Consider the following 25194-nt stretch of genomic DNA (forward strand, 5'->3'; position numbering starts at 1 on the left):
ATCAATTTTAGCAAGACTTAATGGCTGGAGGTTTGATGCGCTGCTGAAACTGGAACTGGAGATTTTCCACAACTGGTTTTGAAGATGACTATAAATCCCCACCTTCAGAACTGGTGAACAATGGGGGGGGGGTATTTCTTGCTATCAGTTACTCCTTGAGGAACAGGTGGTAGCTGTGGCCAGAAGGGCCTTTGCACAATCCATCCCAGGATTAGGACATCATTTAGGAATAGCCCTTAGACTTATATACTGTCCCACAGTGCTTACAGCACTCTCAAGTTGGTTTACAATAATGTCAGCATATTGTCCCCAACAATCTGGGTCTTCATTTTACAGCCTCGGAAGGATGGAAGGCTGAGTCAGCCTTGAGCCTCATCAGGATTAAACTCCATGCTGTGGGCAAACTTCACCTGCAATACTGCTTTCTGACAACTGCACCACCAGGACACTTCACTTGCACCATAATCATCCTCTCAATAGACTACTACAACATAAGGTTGCCCTTGAAGACCATCTGGAAACTGCAACTGGTCAAGGATGCTATGGATTAGATAATTATAGAGTACCTTAGTAACACCATCACTTCTGACTGGCTCCCAGTAGGCTTCTGTGTGTAATTCTAGGTATAGATTACCATCTATATATTATTTGTGGCACAACCTGTCTCCATCCCACACTTTCTCACAGGATCCTCTCTGAGGTTACCTCATCTGATTGGACCTAGGAAACATGCCTTTTTGGTTGTTGAACTTGGTCATTGGAAAAATCTGCACCCCTACCCTACCCAAATATTTGGATGGCCCTGACCCTGTTAGCATTCAAGAAAGCTTTATAAACCTGTCCTTTCCCTTGGGCAAATTGGGTTAAGATGATATAAATAGTGAGTACTGGCTGCATGTTCCTTTATATGTCAGTTTACAATTTTTTGTTAATATTGAATGGTTTTTTGAAATGTACATATTGTTGATGGGGGGGAAGTTATTTAATGTACACTATCCAAATTTGTGATTATGTTAGTTGGGTGGCAGATTTAGGTGAAAGCATAAATCAGGCAAGGTGAAAACTAAATTCCCACACAGACTTAAACTTCAGTAGATACACTTAAATAACCTGCTTTTATTACTAGCTTGCCTATTTACTGTTAGTGTTTCTCTCCAATCATAATTAAACCTATTACATGAAAGTAGTAATTGTTGTTACTGTTGTTATTATTAGTCTAAATCAATCCACTGCAAGATGAAGGATTCTTCAGTGAAAGTTATGGACCATAACCTACCATTCTGGTCCACAGCAGATTGGTAGATAGTAGATTTGTTTTCCAACTTTCCAGTCTAGGGCTAAGATAGAATAATTGGTCCAAAGAATTGGCTTCTGTGATGAAAGGAAAACTACAAACTGTGTCACCTCATCTCTAGTCTGGCATCTTAGCACTAGACTATAGCTTGCTGGCTTATGAGTAAAAGGATACGGTTGTAATTCCAGATCAGTTTCTAAATAAAATTTAAGAATTTTGGCTGGGTATCATTCTTATACTGCCACAAAATTGTCCTATAACCAAAGCCTGTCACTTTCACATATTATTTAAATGTTGTCTAACCAAGGCTGGCCACAGCTAATTCCATATATATTACTAAGGTGGTCTCACATTCATCTGTGGGAGGCTGAGGTGCAGCCTGTGCTTTGAATGATGAATGACTAAAAAGGCTTCTATAGATAACCACTGGAAATCGAGTGAAGTTGCATATCATTGCTTAGAAAGGGTGGAGTTCATAAAGATAAGAAAGTTAGAAAAATGTAGACAAGTACAAAATAAAAGAGGAGTAGTTACATTTACCCACTGTGGTTATTGGAGATATTTAATTTAATTTAATTTTAATTTAATTAGCACTTCTAGACCGCCCCCTCTCCCAAAAGGGACTCGGGTTTATTGCATATTCTACCTTAGTCATTCAATCCAACTCAATCTGAAAAGTAGAATTATTGAATTGACAGATAATTCCACTGGAAATTCCCCAAGTCTGCCTCATAAGATGCAGTAGTGCCTACAAACCCAGTTGCCTATATACAAATAAATGAACATGAAAATGAGAGAGAGATCAATTTTGTTATTTTAAATATAGCTCCCGCATTTGCACACCCTGTCTAGACTTATTCTTTTCTCTACTTTTTTCCTTCTTCCTCTTCTTCACCCTCCTCTCCCTCCACTTTTTTTGCCTTTGAGTCAATGTTTTGATACCTGGGGACCGCCTATACACACCCTTGCAGTTTCCTTGGCAAGACTTCAGAAGTGGTTTGCCACTGCCTGCTTCCTAGGGCTCAGAGAAAGGCAATGGCCCAAGATCATACAGCTGGTTTTTGGCCTAAGGTGGGACTAGAACTCACTGTCTCCTAGTTTCTAGCCTAATGCCTTAACTGCTACTGCAGACTAGCTATCTTTTATACTTGGCATTTAATCCTGGATATTGGTTTAAATAAAAGTACATCAATCCTCAAGTAAACATCCATCATGATTACAATTATTTTCTATCATTTCCTCTTTCTATCCTTTACTAAATGAGATTAGTGTTTAGGATATTACTAAAAATGCAGTAATAACCAATAATTAAGAAGTAAAAGCAACTTATAAAATATTCCCCAGGCCAGAATAAGACACAATTGGGCCTTAAACCAGAAAAAACAAAAGAAGATAATACAGGGAAGCGAAAGACAATGAACGTTCAAGTGTTACCAGTGAAAATACAATGAAGACATAGGAAATGTAACTCCTACATATCTAATCTTTGAACAGCAACTCCGAAATGCAGATGTAAGCTATTTGCATAACTCTCTAACGCTCTCCTTTTATGGCATTCACTCACTGCTTCTACCATTCTCACCCCGTATATGAAACAGTATAATTAATTTTTTCCTTATACATCAAATCATAGTATTCGTAGCAAATACACGCTAGGTTTACCACATCAATGAAGCCTCCAGATGCTGCATCCAGGCTGCTCATCTCATGTAAGAACAGCCATCATCCAGACAATAGTGATCCTGATGAAAAGATTACAATCCAGAAACACAGAAAGCATGGCACACAGCCTTGCAATAAAACTATTGAAATTGGTTCCAGAGATTTGCAGGAGGAAGGATGCTAAATGACTGATCTGTTAGAAACAAGGCAAACAGCATGTTGGGCTGAGGAACACAGCTTCTCCGAATAAACAGCTGGGGTCATTTTGTGTGCAAGGCTGTATGTAGTCATTGGAGGGGCAGGGAATATGAGGTTGGAAGTTTGGCTTGTTATTTGTTCTGTATTTCAAAGATATGTTCTATATTTAAGATTAAAATGTAGTATTTCCTTCTGAGTGACTACGGAATGCGAGTTGTCCCTTTTTTCCTCGTTCTTGAAGGACATGTCTAGAACCACAAAAAGCAACTGTACCTTAACCATCTTTGCTTAAATTAAATTTATCGTGAAACAACTGAAATCAATGGAACAGTCATAAGAATTAATTTAACGCTTGTTAATTCCAATGGGGCCTCCAAGGAAACTAATCTGAATCCTACCTATCTTTTCTAAAAGCAAATTTGCTCTGAGACATTTATTAAATAAATAAATGGAACATAATGCAGCATATTCTAACACATTTCTGATATGGATCATGTTATTAACATTTACAACAGTTTCTTATTTTGGAACTCTTTAGATAGCAAACCAAGTGGGAGGACTGGCATCTCCTCTCTCTCACACATCCTGTTCTCATCTCACCAGAGAGCTGAACTCATCTCTTGCAGAGTTTGAAATTAGACTGAAGATCACAAGGGACTCACCCCTACATTAAAGAATCTTAATTGATCAATTGCATTTTAATCAAATAAATCTTCCGAGAACCTCATATAACTTGCTGAGACAAGTTACTTCACATTTCTCTGATTTATTAGAGCAAATGTTCACTTTATAAAAATAAAATAAAGTAAAATGCAATATAGTACATTGCTCTTCTCTAAACGTTCCTTTTCTGAAAAGACTCCAATATTTATAAGGACATTACTGTATATCAAGCATTGCATTCTATTGGAAGCAACATTTCAAGAGAAGTGATGAATGATGACTCCCGCCGTATGCATCAGGGAAACAGAAACCGTTGGCTTCCATTTTCTAGCTCAGATAGTGACAGAGTCCCAAAGTAGGTTGAAATGACTTTGATTTTCCTTCCACTCAAGAGATCAAAATGAAACAAAAGAGCAAATATGGACTACTCTGAATGCAGCTTGTGCTTCTCTGAGTTACTATTAGGGTGTGAAAATTAATACTGACAAGTGGATAGTTTCTCAAAGCGGGAGGAAGGTAGGGGTGAGGAGAGATGATGCATGTAACTCTTAGTAAATTTACAGTAATGCAGAAAAATAGAGCCAGTTTGGTGTCTTGGTGAAGACATCAGGCTAGAAATCGGGAGACCGTGAGTTCTAGTCCCACATAAGTGTAGATGTGAGGTCCCTTCTGATCAAATTACGGTAAGTTGCTAACATGTTCATTAGACAGCAACAGGCAGCTAGTACAATAGGTCTGGATGGAGGTTCAGATATGTTACTCTAAAGGAAAATGGGAGGTAAAGAGGCTAAACCATCCTTCCTCTACTTCAAACGCAAGGCCAAAGACAAAAAAGTTATGTGGCATAATGCAAGAATAAATCTTCCAAATGCAGCTTTTAATAGTTACTGGCATCATTTTATTCATTCGAGTTGAGGTTGCACCAAATCCAACCTTTCCTAGGAATAAAATATAACAGGATTGAATCACCCACAGCTGTTTGATTAAAGAATCACTATTCCTTCTTTAAACCCTTATTGTGCTTTTTCTTACTACTAAATATCTTACAAGCTTTAATCCTATAATCATATAATCTAGGGCAATACAGAATAAAGGCAATGCACACATGTACCCTTTCACATATAAGTACACATATAAGTACACATATAAGTACGAGTCCCTGCGGGGAGAGGGGGCGGTTTATAAATTTAATAAACTCAAACTCAAACTCACATCTTTCACAACCACCTTTGGACTTTTTAGGGCCTCTATATATACGTAACCAAGTGAACTCCAGGACCAATGAAAAGGCAAATTAACCAAATACCACAATCCACTAAAGATGCCTTGCCTCAGCCGCCCACTAATATATTTATACCACTGCATTTTTAATGTTTTCATATGTCACAATAGCAAGTTCACCACAGCCTTTCTTAAAATATCTGCTGATATGGTTACATATGGAGGTTGGCCAACAGCCATCATGACTTTTATTCAAGCCCAGTCATTTGCCATAATATATCGTTGACAGGCTCATCAGATACCAAGGCACTGTTTTCTGGGTTCTAATTACATCCCTCAAGGCTGAAATTACAGCTCACTTCTGATCTGCAGCAATAGCTTCCCACACTGAGGTCTTCCGTCAGTGTAGTGAAATTAAAGCAGCAACACCACAATAATCTTAGAATACCTTAGGTTTGCTTTCCATGTGCGTTGCCAGAAACATCCTAGCTGGATGCTACTTGCTGAAGAATTTTAAGATGGATCAAATTTTGCAACTATTGATAAACAGAAAATACATTCACAGTATCTGCTGGAATGAATAATACAAAGGTTCTTTTTTACATGCATGCAAGATTGGAAAGTATAAAATGAGAAGAATAGTCATAGGAAACAATATCCATCTCTTCATTAGGGTGTCACTTATCCTATTCTTAGCTAAAAGGCCAAAAAGATAAAAGATTTTGTCTTTACTGGATGATTAGCCATTGTCCTTTTCACCTAGAATTTTTGTTTTTTCTACATGTTTCTCTCAAGTCATTTACACTCTTATTTTGCATTCTCACTTTGTCACCTATGCAGATGAAGTGAGAAACAAAAGTGTTGTCTCCAAATTCATAGTGGATAAAGAGAGCTACATATGAATCTGGTTTGTCCATTTTGAGATGCTGAAATACTGTATCTACAATCTTCAGTTCACTGTTTTGTCACCACCTCATGTCTCAGGGTGTAAAGAATGAGTTCTCTTTTTAGTCCTTAGGTCTAACACCGGCTCAAAAGTTTGCAATCCACAGTCCTCAGCTTTCCAAACAGCCTATCTCAGCTGCAGAAATGTATAGTATCAAGGAGAACAGAACTGACCTTGGGATCAGTCTCACAATCCTAGTCATTGTGAAATAGAATGTGCACTAAGATCTTCCAAGGCCTGTGAGATTGAAGGATAAAACCAGAGACAAACGATTAATACAGCCTGCTCCACATTTGTCTTAACCCATAGTTTGTCAAATATATTTGCAGGGCATCTTTTAAAGAAGCTACAGAGGATTTCCACAATATCTTAGGCTAAGAGCATTTCTCATATTCTTTTAGGGCAATGTGTTATATAACCATTGCAGCACCCCTTTGATCACATGATCAAAATCCAGGCACTTGGCAGCCCACCCACACTTATGACCACAGGGTCATGTCAATCCTCCTACCTACCTGTCTCTCCCCAACTCTACCTTTTTGGCCACCCTGCACTAAGTCCCGTCAGTCCAAATTGGGGTGAGGAGGAAAACTTCAAACCCTAGCAGGAAGGCCATACATGGTTCAAATAAGGGCACAGGTGGCCTGAGGAAAAAGGTCTAGGATGGCCAACTTCATGAAGGACCATGCTGGGCATGCCTTGTCAGCAATGGGAGGAAAACAATGGCAAAGCCGGGGGATGTTGTGACCTAGGCTTCCCCAAACCATGAAGCAGACTCCTTGTCCTGACAAAAAATCCTTTTTATTAAGTTACTGTGAATTCCTCTCATTTACAGCCAGCAGTCTTTCAACGGTGAACATAGAGTCACAGACCTTATCTGGCTTGAAGAGCTACCAGGCCGATACCTTCAAAACCTGGCAAGGAGCCTCTGAGAGTCACGAACCAGTTAAGCAAACTAAATTGTCTCCTGCAAACTCCACTCCACTCCCCTTTCACTCCTCCTTTATTCCCTATGGGAGGGGCCATTTATTGTCCACCTGTGGCCTTGCTCCTTAGCTGTTCCCTTCGTCTGGCAACTCTGCGCATGTGCACACTGGGAACAGGCTCCAGCTGTTCATCTGCCTCACTGATGTCTGACTCCAAAGGCAGCTGATAACTGTCAGACGGCCACATCTCTGCCTCTGATGCAGAGCCCTCATCAGAGCCTTCTTCAGACTCCAGGAGTGGCCCATGTTCCTCCCCAACCTCCTCACTGTCCAAATCTGCTGCAAGCTCCGCAAGCTGCTAGTGGACCACAACAGGGGACATGGCTGGTAGGGCGTGCGGAGGTGATTGAATGTAGGATGACCAGAAGAGCAAAGATGGGCTAATGGAAGAGATAAATGGGTGGGAGGAACTGAAGAGGAAGCAGCCCCTTACCTTACTCATAGCTGAAGACTGGGAACAGGGAATGGTTTGGATTGGGATGGAAGCCAGGATGGAATGGCTTGGATTGGGGTGGGCCCTCATCTAACAACTAGGTGGGTTCCAGTTTATGATGGCAACTGGGATTACTATTGCTGACTAATATGCCATGTGCTTTACAGCCACATTGCTTACCAAAGGAAGTTCCAGGCCAAACTACCATTGTTAACCAAGGAATACATGTACTTAATTCATGTAGTATTAATTGAGTACCTCATTAGATGCCTCTCTATTAGCTGGTTATTTGCAACTGTGATGTATATTGCAGAGTATGGCAGGGTGAGAATGGGAACGGAAAGGAAAAAGGACAAAGACTTATTAGACAGGCATTTCCTAGAAACAAAAGGAAGACAAACCTTCCTGTATGAATGAAATAACTTATATTAAGTTAATAGACAGAGTAATGAGACAAAAAATGATTGCTAGTTGATTCTGGAAACAGTTGGAGTCTGCACCTATTCACATCCTAACTCTTACACAGTGTACACATATTATCCTATCTTTTATTAATAGGTGGAACATTGAGGCAAGAACCAGCCACCTGGTCCTGGAAACAGTTGGGTGTGGCTGCAGGCTGTGTAGACTCTGGTGTGAATGTGGCAAGCAAGGGATGTATGCAAGATGGGCATCCAGACCTTTGTAAAGCTACAGAAAACAGCAACCAGTCAACCTTCCATTCCAATCTCTTCACTTTTACACTAAACCAAAACTAATGTTTTCTGTTGCATCTAATAAAAGTTTCTAACAGTCTTCAATATCAAAGTTCTTTTTTATCAAGTACCAGCTTTCTCAAATAAGAAAGCATAATTGGCTTTAAGCCTTGGCACAATTCAAACTTTAGGAGCAGAAGACCTAATTAGCCTTGTGCTAATTATACCAGAAAGGACCATAAAGGAAAAATCTCTGTTCATTATCTTAACAGGCAGTACTCCTAACTAGGACATATAGGGTATAATGTGAACACCAGAACAGCAGCAGTCCCAGTCAGAAATGATTCATCAAGGTCTCTTTTTGTATCTGAGTCAATTTGGGTGCCCTGGTTATTTTCAATCCCTATAAGACTAGCAAATCAATTGCTGGGATAGGAAGGAAAAGTCTCATTCTTTAAGAATTAGAGGTGGGAAATGAAAGACCTGTTAGGAATTTAAATTCTCCGAACTATTCTCCACTGATCCATCAGTGTAGGACTGGTTCTACTAGATTTGACAAGTTTCTCAGGTCATCTACTTACACTGGATTTATGCTATGCTAGGAAAAAATGTAATGCAGTCTTTACCCACCCAAACGCCTAATCCTCAGTCCATTTCCACAAGTAAAGCTATTTCCTAAATTTACTAAATGGGCTCTGGATGAGAATGAACAGTGAGCTCAGGGGCAGATGAACCAGATTCACACCCTCAGAATGTTTCTAAAGTTTAGACTAAGCAAGTTTTGTAACAGTGTTTAATAAAGAAATAGCTGTTTATCATTGTCACACGGGCCGTTTTTGGGAGGTTTGCAGAGTGCAGAAACTTTTCCCCCCCTTTTTGGAAAGCTCTTTAACTGATTGATGAGAATTACATTGATCAAGTGCTGGGCCAGCAGAAACAAAGTCTTAGGTGCTGCAGATTATCAGAAATTTCCTTCTCCAGCACATGGATAAATACACCTGGAAACATCTACCTATTTACCCACTCTCTCTTTCTCCCTCCCTCCCTCCTGTATTTTTCTCCCCCCCTCTCTCTATTCCTCTACCTACCTACCTACCTACCTACCTACCTACCTACCTACCTACTCTCCAGTGGTGGGTTCCTGCTGGATCGCACCGGATCGCGCGCACTCCCTTTCAGCGCTCCACCTGGCTTGCGCGCTCCCTTTCAGCGCTCCACCTGGCTTGCGCGCTCCCTTTCAGCGCTCCACCTGGCTCTCGCGCTCCCTTCCGGCGCTGAAACCGGAAGTACAGTCTTGCCCCGCCCCTGGCGAAGCAACGACGCCTGCCTGCGCTCCACCAGCTCGGCTGGGAACGGAGATGTTTCCTCAGCAGAGCGGAGCGCCTGAAAAGACTTTTCAGGCGCTCCGCTCTGCTGAGGAAACATCTCCGTTCCCAGCCGAGCTGGTGGAGCGCAGACAGGCGTCGTTGCTTCGCCAGGGCCGGGCAAAACTGTACTTCCGGTTTCAGCGCCGGAAGGGAGCGCGCAAGCCAGGTGGAGCGCTGAAAGGGAGCGCGCAAGCCAGGTGGAGCGCTGAAAGGGAGCGCGCAAGCCAGGTGGAGCGCTGAAAGGGAGCGCGCGCGATCCGGTGCGATCCGGGAGGAACCCACCACTGCTACTCTCTCTCTCCCTACCTATCTACTGTATTTCTCTATCTCTCTCTCCCTCTATCTACCTATGTACCTACCTTCTCTCTCTCCCTATCTACTGTATTTTTCTCCCTCTCTATTTCTCTCTTTATCCCTCTACCTACCTACCTACTCTCTCTCTCTCTCTCCCTACTGTATTTCTTTATTTCTCTCTCTCTCTCTCTCTCTCTCTCACCCTTTATTTACCTACCTATCTACTCTTTCTCTCTCTACCTACCTACTGTATTTCTCTCTCTTTCTCTCCCTCTCTATCCCTCTATCTACCTACCTACTTTTTAAAAAAATGCCTCTTCAAAACCTTGTTGCGTCTTATACGCTGGTGCGTCTTATACTCCGAAAAATATAGTACTCTCTTTTTTAAAAATGGCTGGAACAAATAGCACTTAGCGCTTAGCTTGAACAATTGATTACCTAGCAAAGCTCTCAGAAATTACAAAACAATGGTTTCTTTTGGAAGGGAGAACTGTAATTCATGCATCATTTCCTTTTTAAAAGATCATTGGTGGGAGAACATGGCTAGCACCACATTCTATCCACCTGAGATCTACTAATCTGTCCATTCTTGTACTTTTACAGTAGCAATAAGTTGACCTTTGGGAACAATGTGAACCCTTACTTCTCTTCTATCTAGTGCTGATTTATATTGCACAGATGTGCCTTCAGTGGCAGTAATACTGGGCCAGGGAAATTCTATACATGTGTACACATATGCATTCCATTGATTTACATGCAGAAGAAAGGACAAAGAGAATTTTTGAGTGAGTTCAGCCCAGATCGTCAATTCTAACAGAGACAGCAAAACTCTCCTGCCTGTACTCATCTGTTAAGGCTTTGAGACTAGGATGTTAAGTGAGCCCTGTTAGCTAATTTGTTTAGTTCCAGTCTCTGGATTGAAAATTAAATTACTTTTAGACATCTTATACATTACCTATGTTTGGAGTTGTAGATGGAAGCCCTAAACTTAATGGTACTTTTTGCCAAATGATAGCAGCCTTTAAAAGAGCAGAGACCAAGTTGTAATGCCAACTCCTCCACATTTTCATGCTTCCATGCATGTGTTGCTGTGTGTTATATCAGACCTGCATAAAAACTTGGTGACTTTTTTAAATAGTAAATTTATAGCCACTGTCACCCCCCCCCAAAAAAATACACACTGTCAAGCACCTCCAAGCCTTGCTGCCACTCGCAGTTCTAGTGCTTCCTCTACTCTGCTTGCACCCCAGGTATCTCTTTGCTGCTCACAAGGCTTTTTAATTTTTCCATATGGCCTCTTTCACTCAACAAATTGTGCAGGCCTGGTGTATGTGATACATAAAGACATTCTTGTACCCTCCTTATTGTCTTTGATTGAATTTTATATTGGTTCCCATCTCTATATTCTGTCCTAACAAGCTTGGCTCACTTTCTTAATCAATGTAGCCCATATGTGTTCTGAGTTCACCAAATGTTCTAAGCTTCAGGAGTCCCCTTCTGTAAAATGGAAAGCCACTTCCTACTGTGACTTCTTCCATAATTTAAAAATTTAAAATACATATGCACTGTATGATAGAATATTCAGATTAATTATACGATATAAATTATAACAATAATTACAATATAAACTACACACACATTTATATTACATTAAGTACTGGTTTTTTATATAAATCAAAATGTGAGTTCCGTAACATTTGGATTAGTGCAGCTGATCTTTCATAAAATGTCCTATCATATTCACCTAACACTGTACCTGTCAGCATTTGCAAAAGTGCTATCAATGAAAGAATGCTTTAGTTCCCTTCTCTAACAAAGTTTATATAATTACTGTAGCTAACAAACCACAATGTTTTGGTTTTTAAAAAATTCAAAAGCCTGCCACTATTGGCCGAAAAGCCAAAAAAATTTCAACTGTATTTATCTTGATCCAAGACCAACATAATATTTCAAACTAAAGAATTATGAATTCCCTCATAGACTCTCTCTGTTTAAAGCAAAATAAATTTAATATTAAATGTCACACATTAATATTAATATTAAATGTGTGGCACAAAAACCTAAGAAGCTATCAGACAATTACATACCAAATGTCTGTTTGCTGGAAAGGTGGTTATAATGTTGAAAGGTATGCAAAGGACAGCACAAACAAAATACAAATATCTCAGTAATATCTCTGGACACTCCTATATTTCCTTGTGCTACAGAGAGAAACAGACGCAAACCTAATTCACCATTTCCAAATTAAGCAGTAACATTTTATTCTAGAGTTTATACCTAACTTTGTTGTTGGATTATTTAGTCATCTCCAATTTATATTTTCCATGATGAATGTAAATGATGGGAACTGCTGATTAATCCATCAAAGTGCCCTCAGGTTGGGGAACTCCATACTCTGTATTTATAAACCTTAATTCAACAATAAATTGGGTAAAGAGGAAGATGAATAAATGGGGTATGGGAAAGGAGGGGCAAATCCTAAATCCCACTGAAAGTTATTAACTAATTACAAAAATATAACACTATCCAGCCCATGTTCCTACCAAAAGAAAAACAGCATTATTTGTTGAGATCAGAGACTAAACCTCAGTCCAATGAACCAAATGAATTGGAGGGGAGGTGAAAAGGAAGAACGACAGCTGACAATCAAAATTTTACATTCCTGAATGACACAGAATTAGGGTTTTGTTTTTGTCTTTACACCAAAGATAAAAGTGTTGTTTCTCTGAAGCTGAACCTTATTTACCTGACTGGTGACACCTATTAATTACATTCAAAAAGCACAGACAAGAATCCCAATATACGCGTGTCTGTGTGTTTTGGGGTACATCGAAGTAACCCGTGCGTTGTCAACTCAGCTTCATCACCTGCCTTGGATTGGAAACATCCGCGGGCGTCACAACAACCGATACTCCCACTACTCAAAGATAGTAAATTTTGCACAACACACTGAGCCACAAAACTAACCAAACCATTTTATTCCACTACCTGAACATATTTTTGTGATTTGCTGTGTGGTGAAGAACCATGCGTTAGTGTATGCCATTACTCTTTCACACTAGCACACTTTAAAAGCGTGGGTCGCACCTCTCGCTCACCTGCGCCCAAAGATCTTGAGCCCAAACCTCTTTTTGCTGTGCCTTCGTCCCAGCGTGGAGATCTTGTCCGGCTCCGGGCACACGGACGTCTCCGAACTAGCGGTGGACGGCGAACTAGAGCCAACGGAGGAGAAGGAGGAGGAGGCGGCGGCAGTGGCGCCCCCGCCATTCGAGCCCTTTTCGTTGACCTCGTGCAGCTCCATAACGCCGCTGGTCGTGCTTCTCCCCTCACCTGCTCGGGAGAGGGCCGGTCATATCCCCGGAGCGAGTAGCCAGCAATTAAGCCCCGAAGACAGCGTCGATCTCTGGCTAGAGCGCGGGACTCATTGCTCTGCCAAGGCAGGCGGGCTGGCGGAAGAAGGGAAAGTGCTGCCCTCGCTCCTTCTGCCAGGAGCTTATCCGGGACGCTTCCCGGCAAAGCAGCCGCAGAAACGAGAGTGCCAAAGACTAGCGTATCCCCGAGACTGGTGGTGCATGCTCGGCTTCCAGCTACTCGTTCCCCAGCGCGCCTCGCTGAGAAATTAGAGCCGTGCAGGAAGTATCAATACAAAGCAAGGTAAAGCGCCTAAGGACCCCAAATAGCTGCCCGGGAAGCTGCCTCCTCGTTGCTTTAAGGGAAAAGGCGGGTTAATGGCTCCATCTGCCGCCTCCTCGAACGCAATGCAATACTCGGGCCCGGCCGCTTTCGTGCAACCGTTGGCCACGGAGACCAGATAAATAGAGCCACGGAAGACGGGCCGAAGAAGTGGAGCGTTAGCTATAGTTCTCCAGCTTTACCTTGAGAGGCTTACGAGAGAATTTACATCAAGAGTGGGAAGAGTTGGCAGGCAAACATGACTGACCCTGTAGCCAATTCCTAGCCCGCACCTATTGCTTTGGTCCTGTCCTAAATTATGGTGTGCCACTCTAATAGGCAAGGAGATAGCATGCATCTATTGCTGCCCTCCTTTAAAGTGTGGAGGAACATTAAGCAGTTGTCACAAAGCCAGGGGATTTGGGATCTTGATGGCTTCAGGTTATCTGGCTTCCATAACCTGGCTTATTTGTCTTTCTGCCCATTTTCCAAGTTCAAACAAGATGAAATGCAGCGAAATGGGAAGATGTCATAGCAAGAATAGGTCCAGAGAGAAGCAGGGCAGACTGCCATAATTTTGCAACTAGAGAAGAATAGGCACCCACTAGTTTCTTGAAAGAAGAAATAGTCTGGTGGCATCTTTTCAAATTAATACATATTATTACTGTAAAAGGCAATAAATAAGCTTCATCAAATGCATTGGAGTGACTGGACTGATGTAGGATTTAAATTGGGGTGGGGGAAAAGTTTCTATTTCAGACTAATAATTCCTACCTAATAAGTCTGAAGCTACCAGACTCCTCGTTTTTGATGACTATAGATTAACATGCTTTTGTTCTGTAGTCACTAGCTGCTGAGTAACCATTCTTTTACTTGAAGTTTAAGTAATAAACAAAGAAATGCCTGTTCAACATCCCTCCTGATTTTTCAAATACTGCAGTGAGAGAAAACTCGGGCTGTTATTTCTTGTAGTACAGATACATTTTAAAATACTGTTAACATGGATCAGCATAAACATAAACATCATTCTTCCTTGAATGAAAGTATAGAGACCTGCTCTCCTCTCTTTGCTCTCATTGGAAGAGAGAGAAGCTGGTATCAAAAAGAGGAAGCACTTGGAGGAGGAGGAGCCATGTCACGATGACACAACGTGCGGTCTCGACACTCCGAGACCGCCGTTGACATTTTTCCCGCTGGACGATCCAGCTGGACCAAAACCGTCCCGTAGAGACAGTGACCAGGAAGACAAAGCCTTGTTGGTCTCAGAGACATCACAAAATCCCTGATTGACCCAAGGGAAGTTCTCCAAGCCGGCGGTAAACAGGCAGCCCCCAGGCTGATGAAGTCGGGACGCTCCAGAAGGAAGGAAGTGAAAAGAGAAAGTGAGTCCATCTGGTGAGACTTTTTTCTATTTGGGGAAAAACTGCCCTAAGAAACCCTTTTAAAAATGGCTTTTTAAAGCCAAATTAGATCCTCAAGCAAGAATTAAGCTGCAAAATTAATTAATACTGAATTGCATTGGAAAGCTTTTTTTCTTTGTAACCATATTTTGTGGATTGAAATGCTCGTAACGTTGTTTGTTTCTTCTCTTAAAGTGAAAGGATCAACCTTTTTTCTTCTGTTCTTTGTTACTTTATTTTTTGATTTCTGGACTAAAACCTTCCTTTTTGTTTTTAACAATTCTTCCTATTACTTGTTATTAAATGTTATTAAAGAACTTTATTTCATTTAAGCCTGAGATAGTGAAAGTTGAAAGTAGCAACACAGCCACTTGGAAGTCGGAAGCTGGAGTTTTTGAAACAATGTATCTCTCTTTTTTTCCTCTTTATTTTCACTGACTTTGTAGCACAAGGGTTTGTAAATTGTTTATACAAACTGATAAAGAGCCAAGGGCATGAATTGTTTTTGCAGGTGCCTGTGAGAATTATTTTGGCAGGGGAGAGAAGGGGGGGGGGGAACAAAATAAACTAGAACCCTTCTCTTTGAAGAGCACAAAAAAACCCTTGTGCTTAAATCAACCTAAAATTAAAAAATAAAAGAGGCGTGGAAGACTAGAGTGGCAGTGGCTATTAGTTTCTTTTTTTCCTTTTTTTTCTTTTTTTTGGAAACATGGATCAATATTCAGAGGAAGAAACCTTAAAATTTCAAAATATTTTGGCTGGAATTCAAAATTTATTGGAAGGATACAGGAGAATTGAGAAAAAGTTTGAAAAACTAGTATTTCTCACATCAAAAGATGAAGGGGCTGGAGCCCCAAAATTAAAGGGGAGAATGAAGATATAGAAGATAAAGACAAGATAACTGATGAATTTATTAATGGAGCAAATGTGGGTGAAAGTGGAATGAAGGGAACATGGAAGAGGGATTTCGACGAATTGGAGCTCTACCCCAGATTTCAAGATACAGAAGAGGAAAAAAGGGTAATGATGATGGATTTAAAAAGAGAAACTCTTTCAGAAGCATGACTGATAACCAAAAACAAGTGAATTCTAAAAATAATTGGAGGGCAACAAGATTACCTGAGAGATCCTTTAAGCAACAAAGTGCAGAGAGAAATCTATAAAAACCTTATAAAGGAGATAAAAAGAAGACTGACACCACAATTGGCAAGAGAGATAAGACTGTTTTGTTATCGGAAAGATACAGGTTTACAATGAAAGTTCTTAATAAAAAATTAATTAATCATGGTTGAGCAATAAGTAGGAATTTAGTAATTTTAGATTGTTTTAGATTGTTATTAAATATTTATTCATTAACAATTAAATAACTATAATTAACAATAATGGAATGATAATGGATACAACTTAATGATATATATTATGTACTGTTAAACTAGTAAAAGAAATCTGGATATAGATTGCAAATTGTGATCTGGGAAAAAGACCTATAAATTTTACCAACAAATTTCTATTTAGGTTTTGTTATAAAGGTCTAATGGTTTTTTTATTTTTTGGGGTGTGTGACAAGAGGAGTTGGGATATAAATAGTAAATGACTTTTAGCTAATTATAATAACAACAAGGAAATGTTAATGGATATTGTTTCATAATATATACATGCTCTGGTATTGGTAAAAGCAACTTGGATATAATATTCTAAACAGCAAAAAAAAAGCTTAGAAACTTTATTAATTGATTTTTACTTAGAATATGTCATAAAAGTGTAATGTTATTGAAGGATTTTTGAAATAGCTAACAAGTGCCATTATGTGGTTGTGTTTTCAAGTATGAATAAGTTCAGGCAGAAGCACGTTTAAATAATTGTAGTCAAATGAGAATTGTGATATATTGATGGTAAGATATATAAAGAATTTTGATTTAAAGTGTATAATCTATTATGAACTACAAGTAATGACTATGGAAGAAATCTACGAAAGTTATTTGTAACCAGTCAATGCGCTTTCTACAAGATGTATTGACGGATGATTCTTTTTTTGTGTTTTTGTTCAATAAAAATTTAAAAAAATCTTTTTTTTAAAAAAAAGAGGAAGCACAGATGTGAAAGGAACTCAGGAAATAAAGTGCTAATGGAAAGTGCAAACAGAAAGAGAAATAATTGCAACAGAGGATAGGTGATAACCACAAAAAAGGGTGAGCTCATATTTCCCAACACACTTAGGAAGCATATCTACATGTAACGTGTACAAGTATAATAGGTAGCAAATGAAATACGTTTTACACATCCTGAGTCAGTGTTAGAATAAGGCCGTTGGGGAATACATTTATATTAATGTAGTTTATAAGTTATAGTTGTGAAGGTGAGATAAGACCAACGTTGTGAAACAAGAAGGAAAAATTGGTATGTTAAAACTGATTGTGCCTTTGTTAGATGAGCACACAAGTCTATATCACAGGAAAGGAAACTCTATCAAGCATTTGAGTGTCTGCAGACCAGTGCTGTCAGATTAGAGGTATAAGCCTCTAATCTGGTCACTGCAACAGGGTACGTTAAATGGATTTGTCATATAATGGGAGTGGGTGCCTGGCTGTTGAATAACTTTTCCTGGTTATATTGTACATTCTGGTTTCTACATTTCCCACCAAGTAGAATGCTGAAGATGGTCTGTTATAACATAGAATCACTGCCTGCAGAGAATAAATAAAAGGAAATTAAAAAGGAATTCTGTGTAACCAGCTTTTCAAAAACATCTAGCTATTACGTAAATGTAGACACATTCTCAGGATGTCAAGCAATATCATTTGAAATTACAACACCCTCTCAAAGAAGTTATTTTAAGATTCCTCAGCTAGAATCAGGTGGGTTTCATTTTAAAGTAGAACATTATGTAATTCCTAACACTACTATGCAAGATGTCATTGACATACTCTAAATTTCAGAATGAACATATAGATTCCAGACAGAAATCCTTGTTAGGGATTTTACTTATCACCACACTTCCATTCTGGATATTTTACTTTTCAAAAATACATTAAACAAAATGTCACACTGTAATCCTGATTTCTCAACAAGAATGCTGTCTTAATGACCAACCAGAGTATCAGAGATTTTGTATTTTTTTAAAAAAAAATAACACTTGAGCTGCATAGCAGCATTAGGAGTGTGCAGCTTGTAAACAGATGTAACTGCGATAATGGGTCACAGGTACTCCATTTAAGCTTTTAACACCACTTCCAAATCACTGCACAGTCCTATAGAATATGTTTAAAACTCACCAGATTGTTTTAAGTAGTTGTCCCCCTAGTTATTTTGGTTTATTTTACTATTATTTCTGCAAACCTTGATCTAATCTTGATCTAAGTGTGCTGGTATTTCCCTCTGGATTTTTGTTTGTTTGTTTAGATTTTTATTCCACCTTTTTTTTTCATATACAGGTAGTCCTCAACTTATGATCACACTTGTTGCTACGGGATATGTTTGTAAAGTGAATTTTGCCTCATTTTATGACCTTTCCTGCCACTTTGGTTAAATGAATCACTGCAGTTGCTGTTAGTAATATGGTTGTTAAGTGAAACTGAATTCCCCATTGACTTTGCTTGTCAGGAAGTCGCAAAAAGGGATCTGGGACACCGCAACCATCATAAATATGGGTCAGTTGCCCAGCATCTGAATTTTGATCATATGACCATGGGGATGTGGCAATGGTTGTAAGTGTTGAAAAATGGTCACAAGTCACTTATTTCAATGGCCTTGTAATTTTGAACAGTCACTAAATGAACTGTTGTAAGTTGAGGACTTACCTGTACAACTGAAGGTGGCAAACCTATTTATATACCTTTCTCCTCCTATTTTCCTCACAACAACCATCTTTTGAGGTGAGTTGGGCTGAGAGAAAATGGCTGCCCCAAGTCACCCAGCTGGTTTTTCATGCCTAAAGTGGGACTAGAATTCAGTCTCCTGGTTTCTAGGCCAGCATCTTAACCACTACATCAAACTGGTTCTAGTTTGTTGAGGCCTCACTTTTAGATCCATTTTTGCAAGGCCTTAGCAGTTGATTTTAATATTTGAAGGATGTTTGTTCCAATCAATAGGTCAGCGGAAAGAACAATTATAGTACAGTAGAACTGAGGGCTAATTTCCCTATTCCTGCTGTATAATGCCTCCTGATAATAATCAGAAAGGAATGCATGTTGTTTGTAATGCTCTGCTGTTATCCTTTTTTGTTTTATTATTACCTTTTAGAATACCATTATTTTGTCTATCCACTCCAGTAAGGACTAATGAGTGCTCATTACACATAGTCTGCCAAGGCATTTCTCCTTTTAGATGTAATCTTCCATCTCAATTAATAATTATTTATATCAACGCTTCCAGATTACTTGACAGGTTTGGTCAGACCAATGTGTTCAAGGTAATCCTGATGGTCATACAATAAAAATACAGTACTCTTTTAACCTGACCAAGGTCATTCTGCAGGCTTTGAAACATGCATCATTCATAACTGCTTCTAGATTTTTGACTGCATGCAAGATAATAGTTATGACTGAATTATTAAGCCAAATGCCCTCCATTAATAATATAGAGAACATTAAATAGCATGAAGCAATGGTTTGACTTGATATAAGGCAGATCTTTACATCTCTTTACATCTCTAAAGCTGACAATCAGCAGGAATATCTTCAGTACCAGTTCTTTCTCTGGGCTATGAAGGCTGAGCCTCATTAGTACTTAGATGATAGACAATTGGGGAATTTAATGTCTAGATTTAGGCTAGAATATAATGTAAAAAAAACCAAAGATGAAGATAATAATATTACACTTCTGTTCTATTGACAAAAATACTCCTAGTATGATTATTGAGGTAATAACCAGGAATCATTTTGAGGGCATCTTTATCTTTTATTATTAGACTCATATCTTTTCAAATTATGATTCACAAACAATGAGTGGATATTATTTCCAAAAGGCACTCATCTCAAGGTGATAAAACTGGAAGGAACAAATCTCTACAGTCCACTCTCCTGAAAAATGTTCATGTTGGGAAATCAGTGTAAGAGTAAAGATACCACATCTGTGATACTTTATCTTAGTGGAATACAAAGTGAAGAAACTTGCTGTTTTCTGCAACCAATAATTGGCTATCAAGCCCAACCAGCAGTTATAAATAATAAGATATAGAATTTTGAAAGTTTCTGCCATCTAGTGGGGAAAGTATAAGTTTACTAAAATAAGAAAAATACTGCATATGGTATTATATTTTAAACTCCCCTAATTTTATCTTAAATTTAGATGAGTGTGAGCATGTATGAAATGGGCATTACCTTACATTTTAGTTAAGCAGTCATTAATAATTGGCGAAGTAGTATCATCCTGTTTACCTCTCTATGAGTTTGAAAACATAACAGACTAATCAATGTACAGTAAGTACTGTATGCTGCTTGAGAGATTGTAAGACACATGAAATGTCTCACTGCACAATAGAGTGATACTTCCAAGTATAGATACTCAGTTGGATTTACCCTATATCTATAGCGTAGATATAGCTGAAGTTGTGACAAGAATGTGGTTGATTTAGGAGAATAGAACATATGTGTTTCACCAGACTACTGTACAAACATTCATGGCTGGAACCAGCTTCAGATTATGATTTTAAAAACCCTCTAATCGTTGACTTCAAAAATATAGGCAGTCCTCCATTTAAGGCCATAAATGAGTTTGGCAATTACTGTCGTAAGTTGTGATAAAGTGGACAGGCTGGACCTGTTTTTACGACCTTTTTTGCAGCAGTCATTAGGAGAATATGGTGGTCGTAAAGCAAACGCTATGGTTATTAAGCGAATGCCATGATTGTTAAGTGAACAACAGGGTCATTAAGCAAACCCGTTGTTCACTATGAGCTGTTTTTTTCTGGAAACCAGAAGTGGATGCTGGTGTCTGGCAAAAATATTGTAAATTACAATCACCTGACCATTGGACACAGCAATTGGCTGTAAATGTGAACTGCTTGATAAAAGCACCTAAAATGTAATCACATGATGGGGCAACTGTCAGAACTTTGGAATTGGATTTTAAGTACCTTGGGCGGGGGGAGGGGGTATTGTAATTTCAAATGCTCACTAAGCTACCAGATATAGTGTAAGTTGAGGACAACCTATATTCCGGCTCTAAAATGAGAACATTACAAAATCTTCTTGTCAAACCCTTAGGTACTCCAAGACAAATACTCCAAACTTATTTACACATTTACAGCTGCGGCAGACTCCTGCCAGCAAAAAGGAGCTAGCTCAGTTTTCACTGGCAGAGGCACTGTGGACCGGTCCTTCACTGTTTCCAGGGTGGCCCTGGGCCTTGAGTTCCACGGGCAGGATCCGGCTCCCGAGCCTTGAGTTTGACACCCCTGTTCTGCAACATGTTAAGTTTCCCACGTAGGCAAATACATACAGGTGAACTATCTTTCAAAAAACACCACACAGTTTCTCCTAATCATTGATGATGTTGATTGAGCATTCATGATGGCAGGATCATAATCTAAAAGTACAGTGCAGAAATTATTGCCATATTTAAGTAAATCCTGCAACAACATCCAAGAGGGAAATGTGTTCACAGCCAAAGTGGTCTCCTACGTCCTCCATAAAAGGAAAGGGTATATAATAAAGAAAATAAGAGCACTCAGAAACATCAGGTGCTCTATTCTTATTCATTCACAACTGCAGAAAGTAAGGAAATTACCATGATAGAAAGAGGCAACCTAAGCAAAAGGGATTGAAACATTTTTTTTAAAGTCCTGAGAAAAGAAGTAACATTTGGAAGTAGCTCTGGCAGATACCTCCCCGATTCATTGGAATATAAGAAAGAGGAGAAGGGCGCAGAGCCGGGCTTGCGAGATTCTATTATTGTAATAATAATAACCAATCTCAACAGCAGTAGTTCTAGTCTTCATGTGAAGTTGATTTCCTGATCTGTATTTCAGGGGTGAAATTCATCAGATTCTGTCAGGTTCTGGAGAACCGGTAGTGGAAATTTTGAGTAGTTCAGTAGTTTGCAATAATCCCCCCCCCCTGGAGTGGGGAGGAATGGGGATTTTACAGTATCCTTCCCCTGCCATGCCCACCAAGCCACGCCCACAGAACCAGTAGTTAAAAAAAATGAATTTCACCACTGCTGTATTTGTGCTGCTAATCATCCCTTCATGACCAAAGGCTGCTTCTCCATGGGACTCATCCTATTTTTGTTTCACTGAAGCCATAATAGCCCATGTGGGTTACTAAAAGTGGTCCTCGGCTTACAATTATTCATTTAGCGACTGTTTGAAGTTACAGTGGCACTGGAAAAAAAGACTTTTGAACATTTTTCATACAACATCCCCATGGTCAGGTGATCAAAATCTGGATGCTTGGCAACTGGCATATATTTATGATAATTGCAGTAACCTGGAGTCATGTGATTACCTTTAGCGACCTTCTGACAAGCAAAATCAACGGGGAAGCCAGATTCACTTAACAAGCCATTCTAGTAACTTAACAACTGCAGGGATTCACTTAACAACTGTGGCAAGAAAGGTTGTAAAATGGAGTAAAATTCACTTAACAAATGTCTCACTTGGCAATGGAAATTTTGGGCTCATTAGTTGTAAGTTGAGGACTACCTGTATAGAATATCATTTTTAAAAAATGAATGTTTCCCAGCCATCTGGTGATGAACTGGATTTTGCAGTCCTCTTCAAGAATAGTTTGTCCCACAAGGCAAGGATAATTCCCATTCTGAAAGCTCATCAAACCTGACTATTTCTGAAGATCTTTGGGACTTGAGTGGCATAGATTTCCTAGTGCCAGAAATGATACAATGTTTTTTTTCTATGATTAATTGAAATTATCAACAGTAATTACATAACACATTTGTTTTGTTGCAAGCTATTGTTACGGTTGCATTAGTTATAGCTTTTATTCACCACTTAGAATCAAATGACTTAAAGTGGTCTAGAAACTCATTCATTCAATAATGTATGTTGAGAATTAGATTCGAAGGTAGGTACATAAGAGAGACACCTGAAAGAGGAAGAAAAAGAAGGTATACTGGAGTATGGGTAGACAAAACAGCAGGAAGAAACCGCTATGCAAACCACTGAGAATAGATAAACAAAAAGCATTTATTGGCCCTTGCAAAAATTAACCTCTGATGATTGATTCAAATACTCCTACATGTATCTTCTTAATCTCCTTAAAAAAGAGCAACAAAGAGGAAGTTCCAGAACAGAAAGTCTTCCTTCATGCTTTCATCTAGTGTGGTCATCTATCTAATACCAGTATGAGGAAATGCGTCTCTTCAGGACAAATTTGCAAAGTTATTTGAATACACTGTTTTATAATTGTAGTTCATCCCTTAAGGCTCTTGGCCTACAATATACTAAGATACACTATCCTTGAAAAATGCAACATCAAACTGTAAAAATCCAATCAAATTAGAATTAGGGTGAGTTAATGCCTTGTATATTACTTTGCAGTTTTCTTAATAGTGGATTCATTTATTTATACAGATGTTTAAATAAATGAGTGAAATTCAATGAAAATTACAGCCTGATATCGCTGAAAAAACGGCTTTGTTTTTTCCTATTAAGCTTTGTCATTTCAATCCTAAAATATTTCACCATGCTCAACTAATGATTTATTCTTCTTGTACTTGTACTTGTCCAGATTGTCTGGGATTCTCTCAAAGCCCTCCACTGATTCATAATTATTTTTGAAAGTAACTTTTGCTTTTGAAAAAATGTGCCATTTGCACGGACACTCAAAACTTTACATTTAGCCATCTTCAGTGGGTCATGGGACGTGAGAAAAACTACAGCAGTGTGTTACCAAAACAGACCTGTTAAGGGAGAAATGAGACTACTGTATTTGTGGTTGGCTATTGAAAACCTCTGAACATTCTGCTATTTTTGAAGGAGGAGACTGTTTCATTTTTCTTTTCTTTTTTTTCATTGGATTCCACGACTGTGTCTTGGCCTGTGGTTTTCAAAACTGGAAACTATACGCACATCACTTTGTCCTCTTATTCAACATCCTCACTATTTGCACTCTCCAAGAGCACCTAGGAAACTCAACCTCTTCCTTGGAGATGACAGCAATTTCTGCAAAGCAAAAGTGTTTGAGAACTGTCTCCTTCCCCTTCATTAGCAGGCTGAGGACACAGAGAAGGAAATTTGCTTCCTGAGGAAGAAGGCTGGTGTCCCTAGTACCATTCTCAACAGACACAGGATGCTCTTTTGTCACTTCAGCCTGGAAGGGAACCTTAAGAAGGATAACACTCCAGACTTTCCTGTCTCCCCTCCCTCGGAGAGTTCCTCTCTCTTCTCCCAACACTCCACATCCCACTATGCTTCCATGTGTTAATAAAGCCCTTCCTGTCTCCAGAGGAACAGATTGCCTGCTTGCCAGCCTGGCCACCCACTCTATGTGTCCCGGCTGAACAGGCCTACCTTCCTACACGCAGCCGGCGAAGGGCCCCCAAAGGGAAAGGAAGGGAGGAGCGGTGAGATATGGCAAGGAAAAGGCCCTTACAATAGCAGGATGTAAACAACGGCTCTCCCGTGGAAGAGCAGACCAGGGCGTCAGCCCAGACGGCAAAAGGGAACCAGCCGAGGCCATCCCCGCTTAAAAGTACCTGGCAGCGGCGTTTTTCCCGGGGGGGCTCCGCGGAACATCCCAAGACCGATGCCACCACATCTGCCTTCTTCGGAGATAGGCCCTCTTCGGCAGGTCCTCTTCAAAAGGACGAGGCCCCCCTGGTCCCCCTCGCGTTCCTCTTCTTTCCGCCCCCGCGGATGGGCTCCGGAGTCATCGCCCGGCGCGCAGACCCTCGCCCGCTCCCTGCCATCGGTCCTGCAGTTCGGGACACCGGCTTTGTTCCCACTCTCTCCCCGCCCGGTTCCTCTTTTTATGTGCTTCCTGAAAGGTAGCTGCTAGTGGCCCAAAAGACGGTCGCGGCCCCACGCGGTGGAAAACATGGGCGCGCGCGCACCCCCACACAATTACAGCCCCGGAGACTCTCGGAGGGAAGCCTCTGCACAAGCCCGGGCGAGTAAGAACAAGTTCCCGCCGTTGCGAAGGCTCCGGGATGAGGGACGGAATCTTCGCCGCAGGACAGTAAAGCTCCGTCTACCAGAGGCAGCGGGGCAGCCGGGTCTCTCGCTCTCAGAGGGAGGAAGGGCCAGTTGGGAGAGGGGCTTTGGTCCTGCGCTCTCGCCACGCTAGAAGTAAGCGATGTCTTCTCCAATCTGGCGCCCTCCGAGGCACGGCCAGCCCAAAGGTCCCATGAGCCACAGCTGGCGGAGCTAGTTTTTTTTTTTTTTTTAAATCCCAGCTTTCTTCCT

At 40.1% G+C, this 25194-nt stretch overlaps 1 protein-coding gene across 5 annotated transcripts in view; it reads right to left on the bottom strand.

The window, feature by feature from the left end:
* Positions 1-24568, bottom strand: part of DGKZ (diacylglycerol kinase zeta) — a 135545-nt gene extending 110977 nt beyond the window's left edge. Inside the window, exon 1 of one of the 5 annotated variants that reach the window (XM_081939229.1) lies at positions 24486-24568. In XM_081939229.1, the coding sequence (XP_081795355.1) occupies positions 24486-24547 (62 nt within the window). In that variant the 5' untranslated portion in view covers positions 24548-24568. Of the gene's footprint in view, positions 1-12846; positions 13432-24485 lie in introns of those variants that run through there. The other 4 variants (XM_081939226.1, XM_081939227.1, XM_081939228.1 and 1 more) reach the window with 4 other exon arrangements.
* Between the last annotated feature and the right edge of the window lie 626 nt (positions 24569-25194).

The sequence above is a fragment of the Natrix helvetica genome (assembly GCF_964273705.1).
Source record: "Natrix helvetica genome assembly, chromosome: 1".
In the NCBI taxonomy this organism is placed as follows: domain Eukaryota; kingdom Metazoa; phylum Chordata; class Lepidosauria; order Squamata; family Natricidae; genus Natrix; species Natrix helvetica.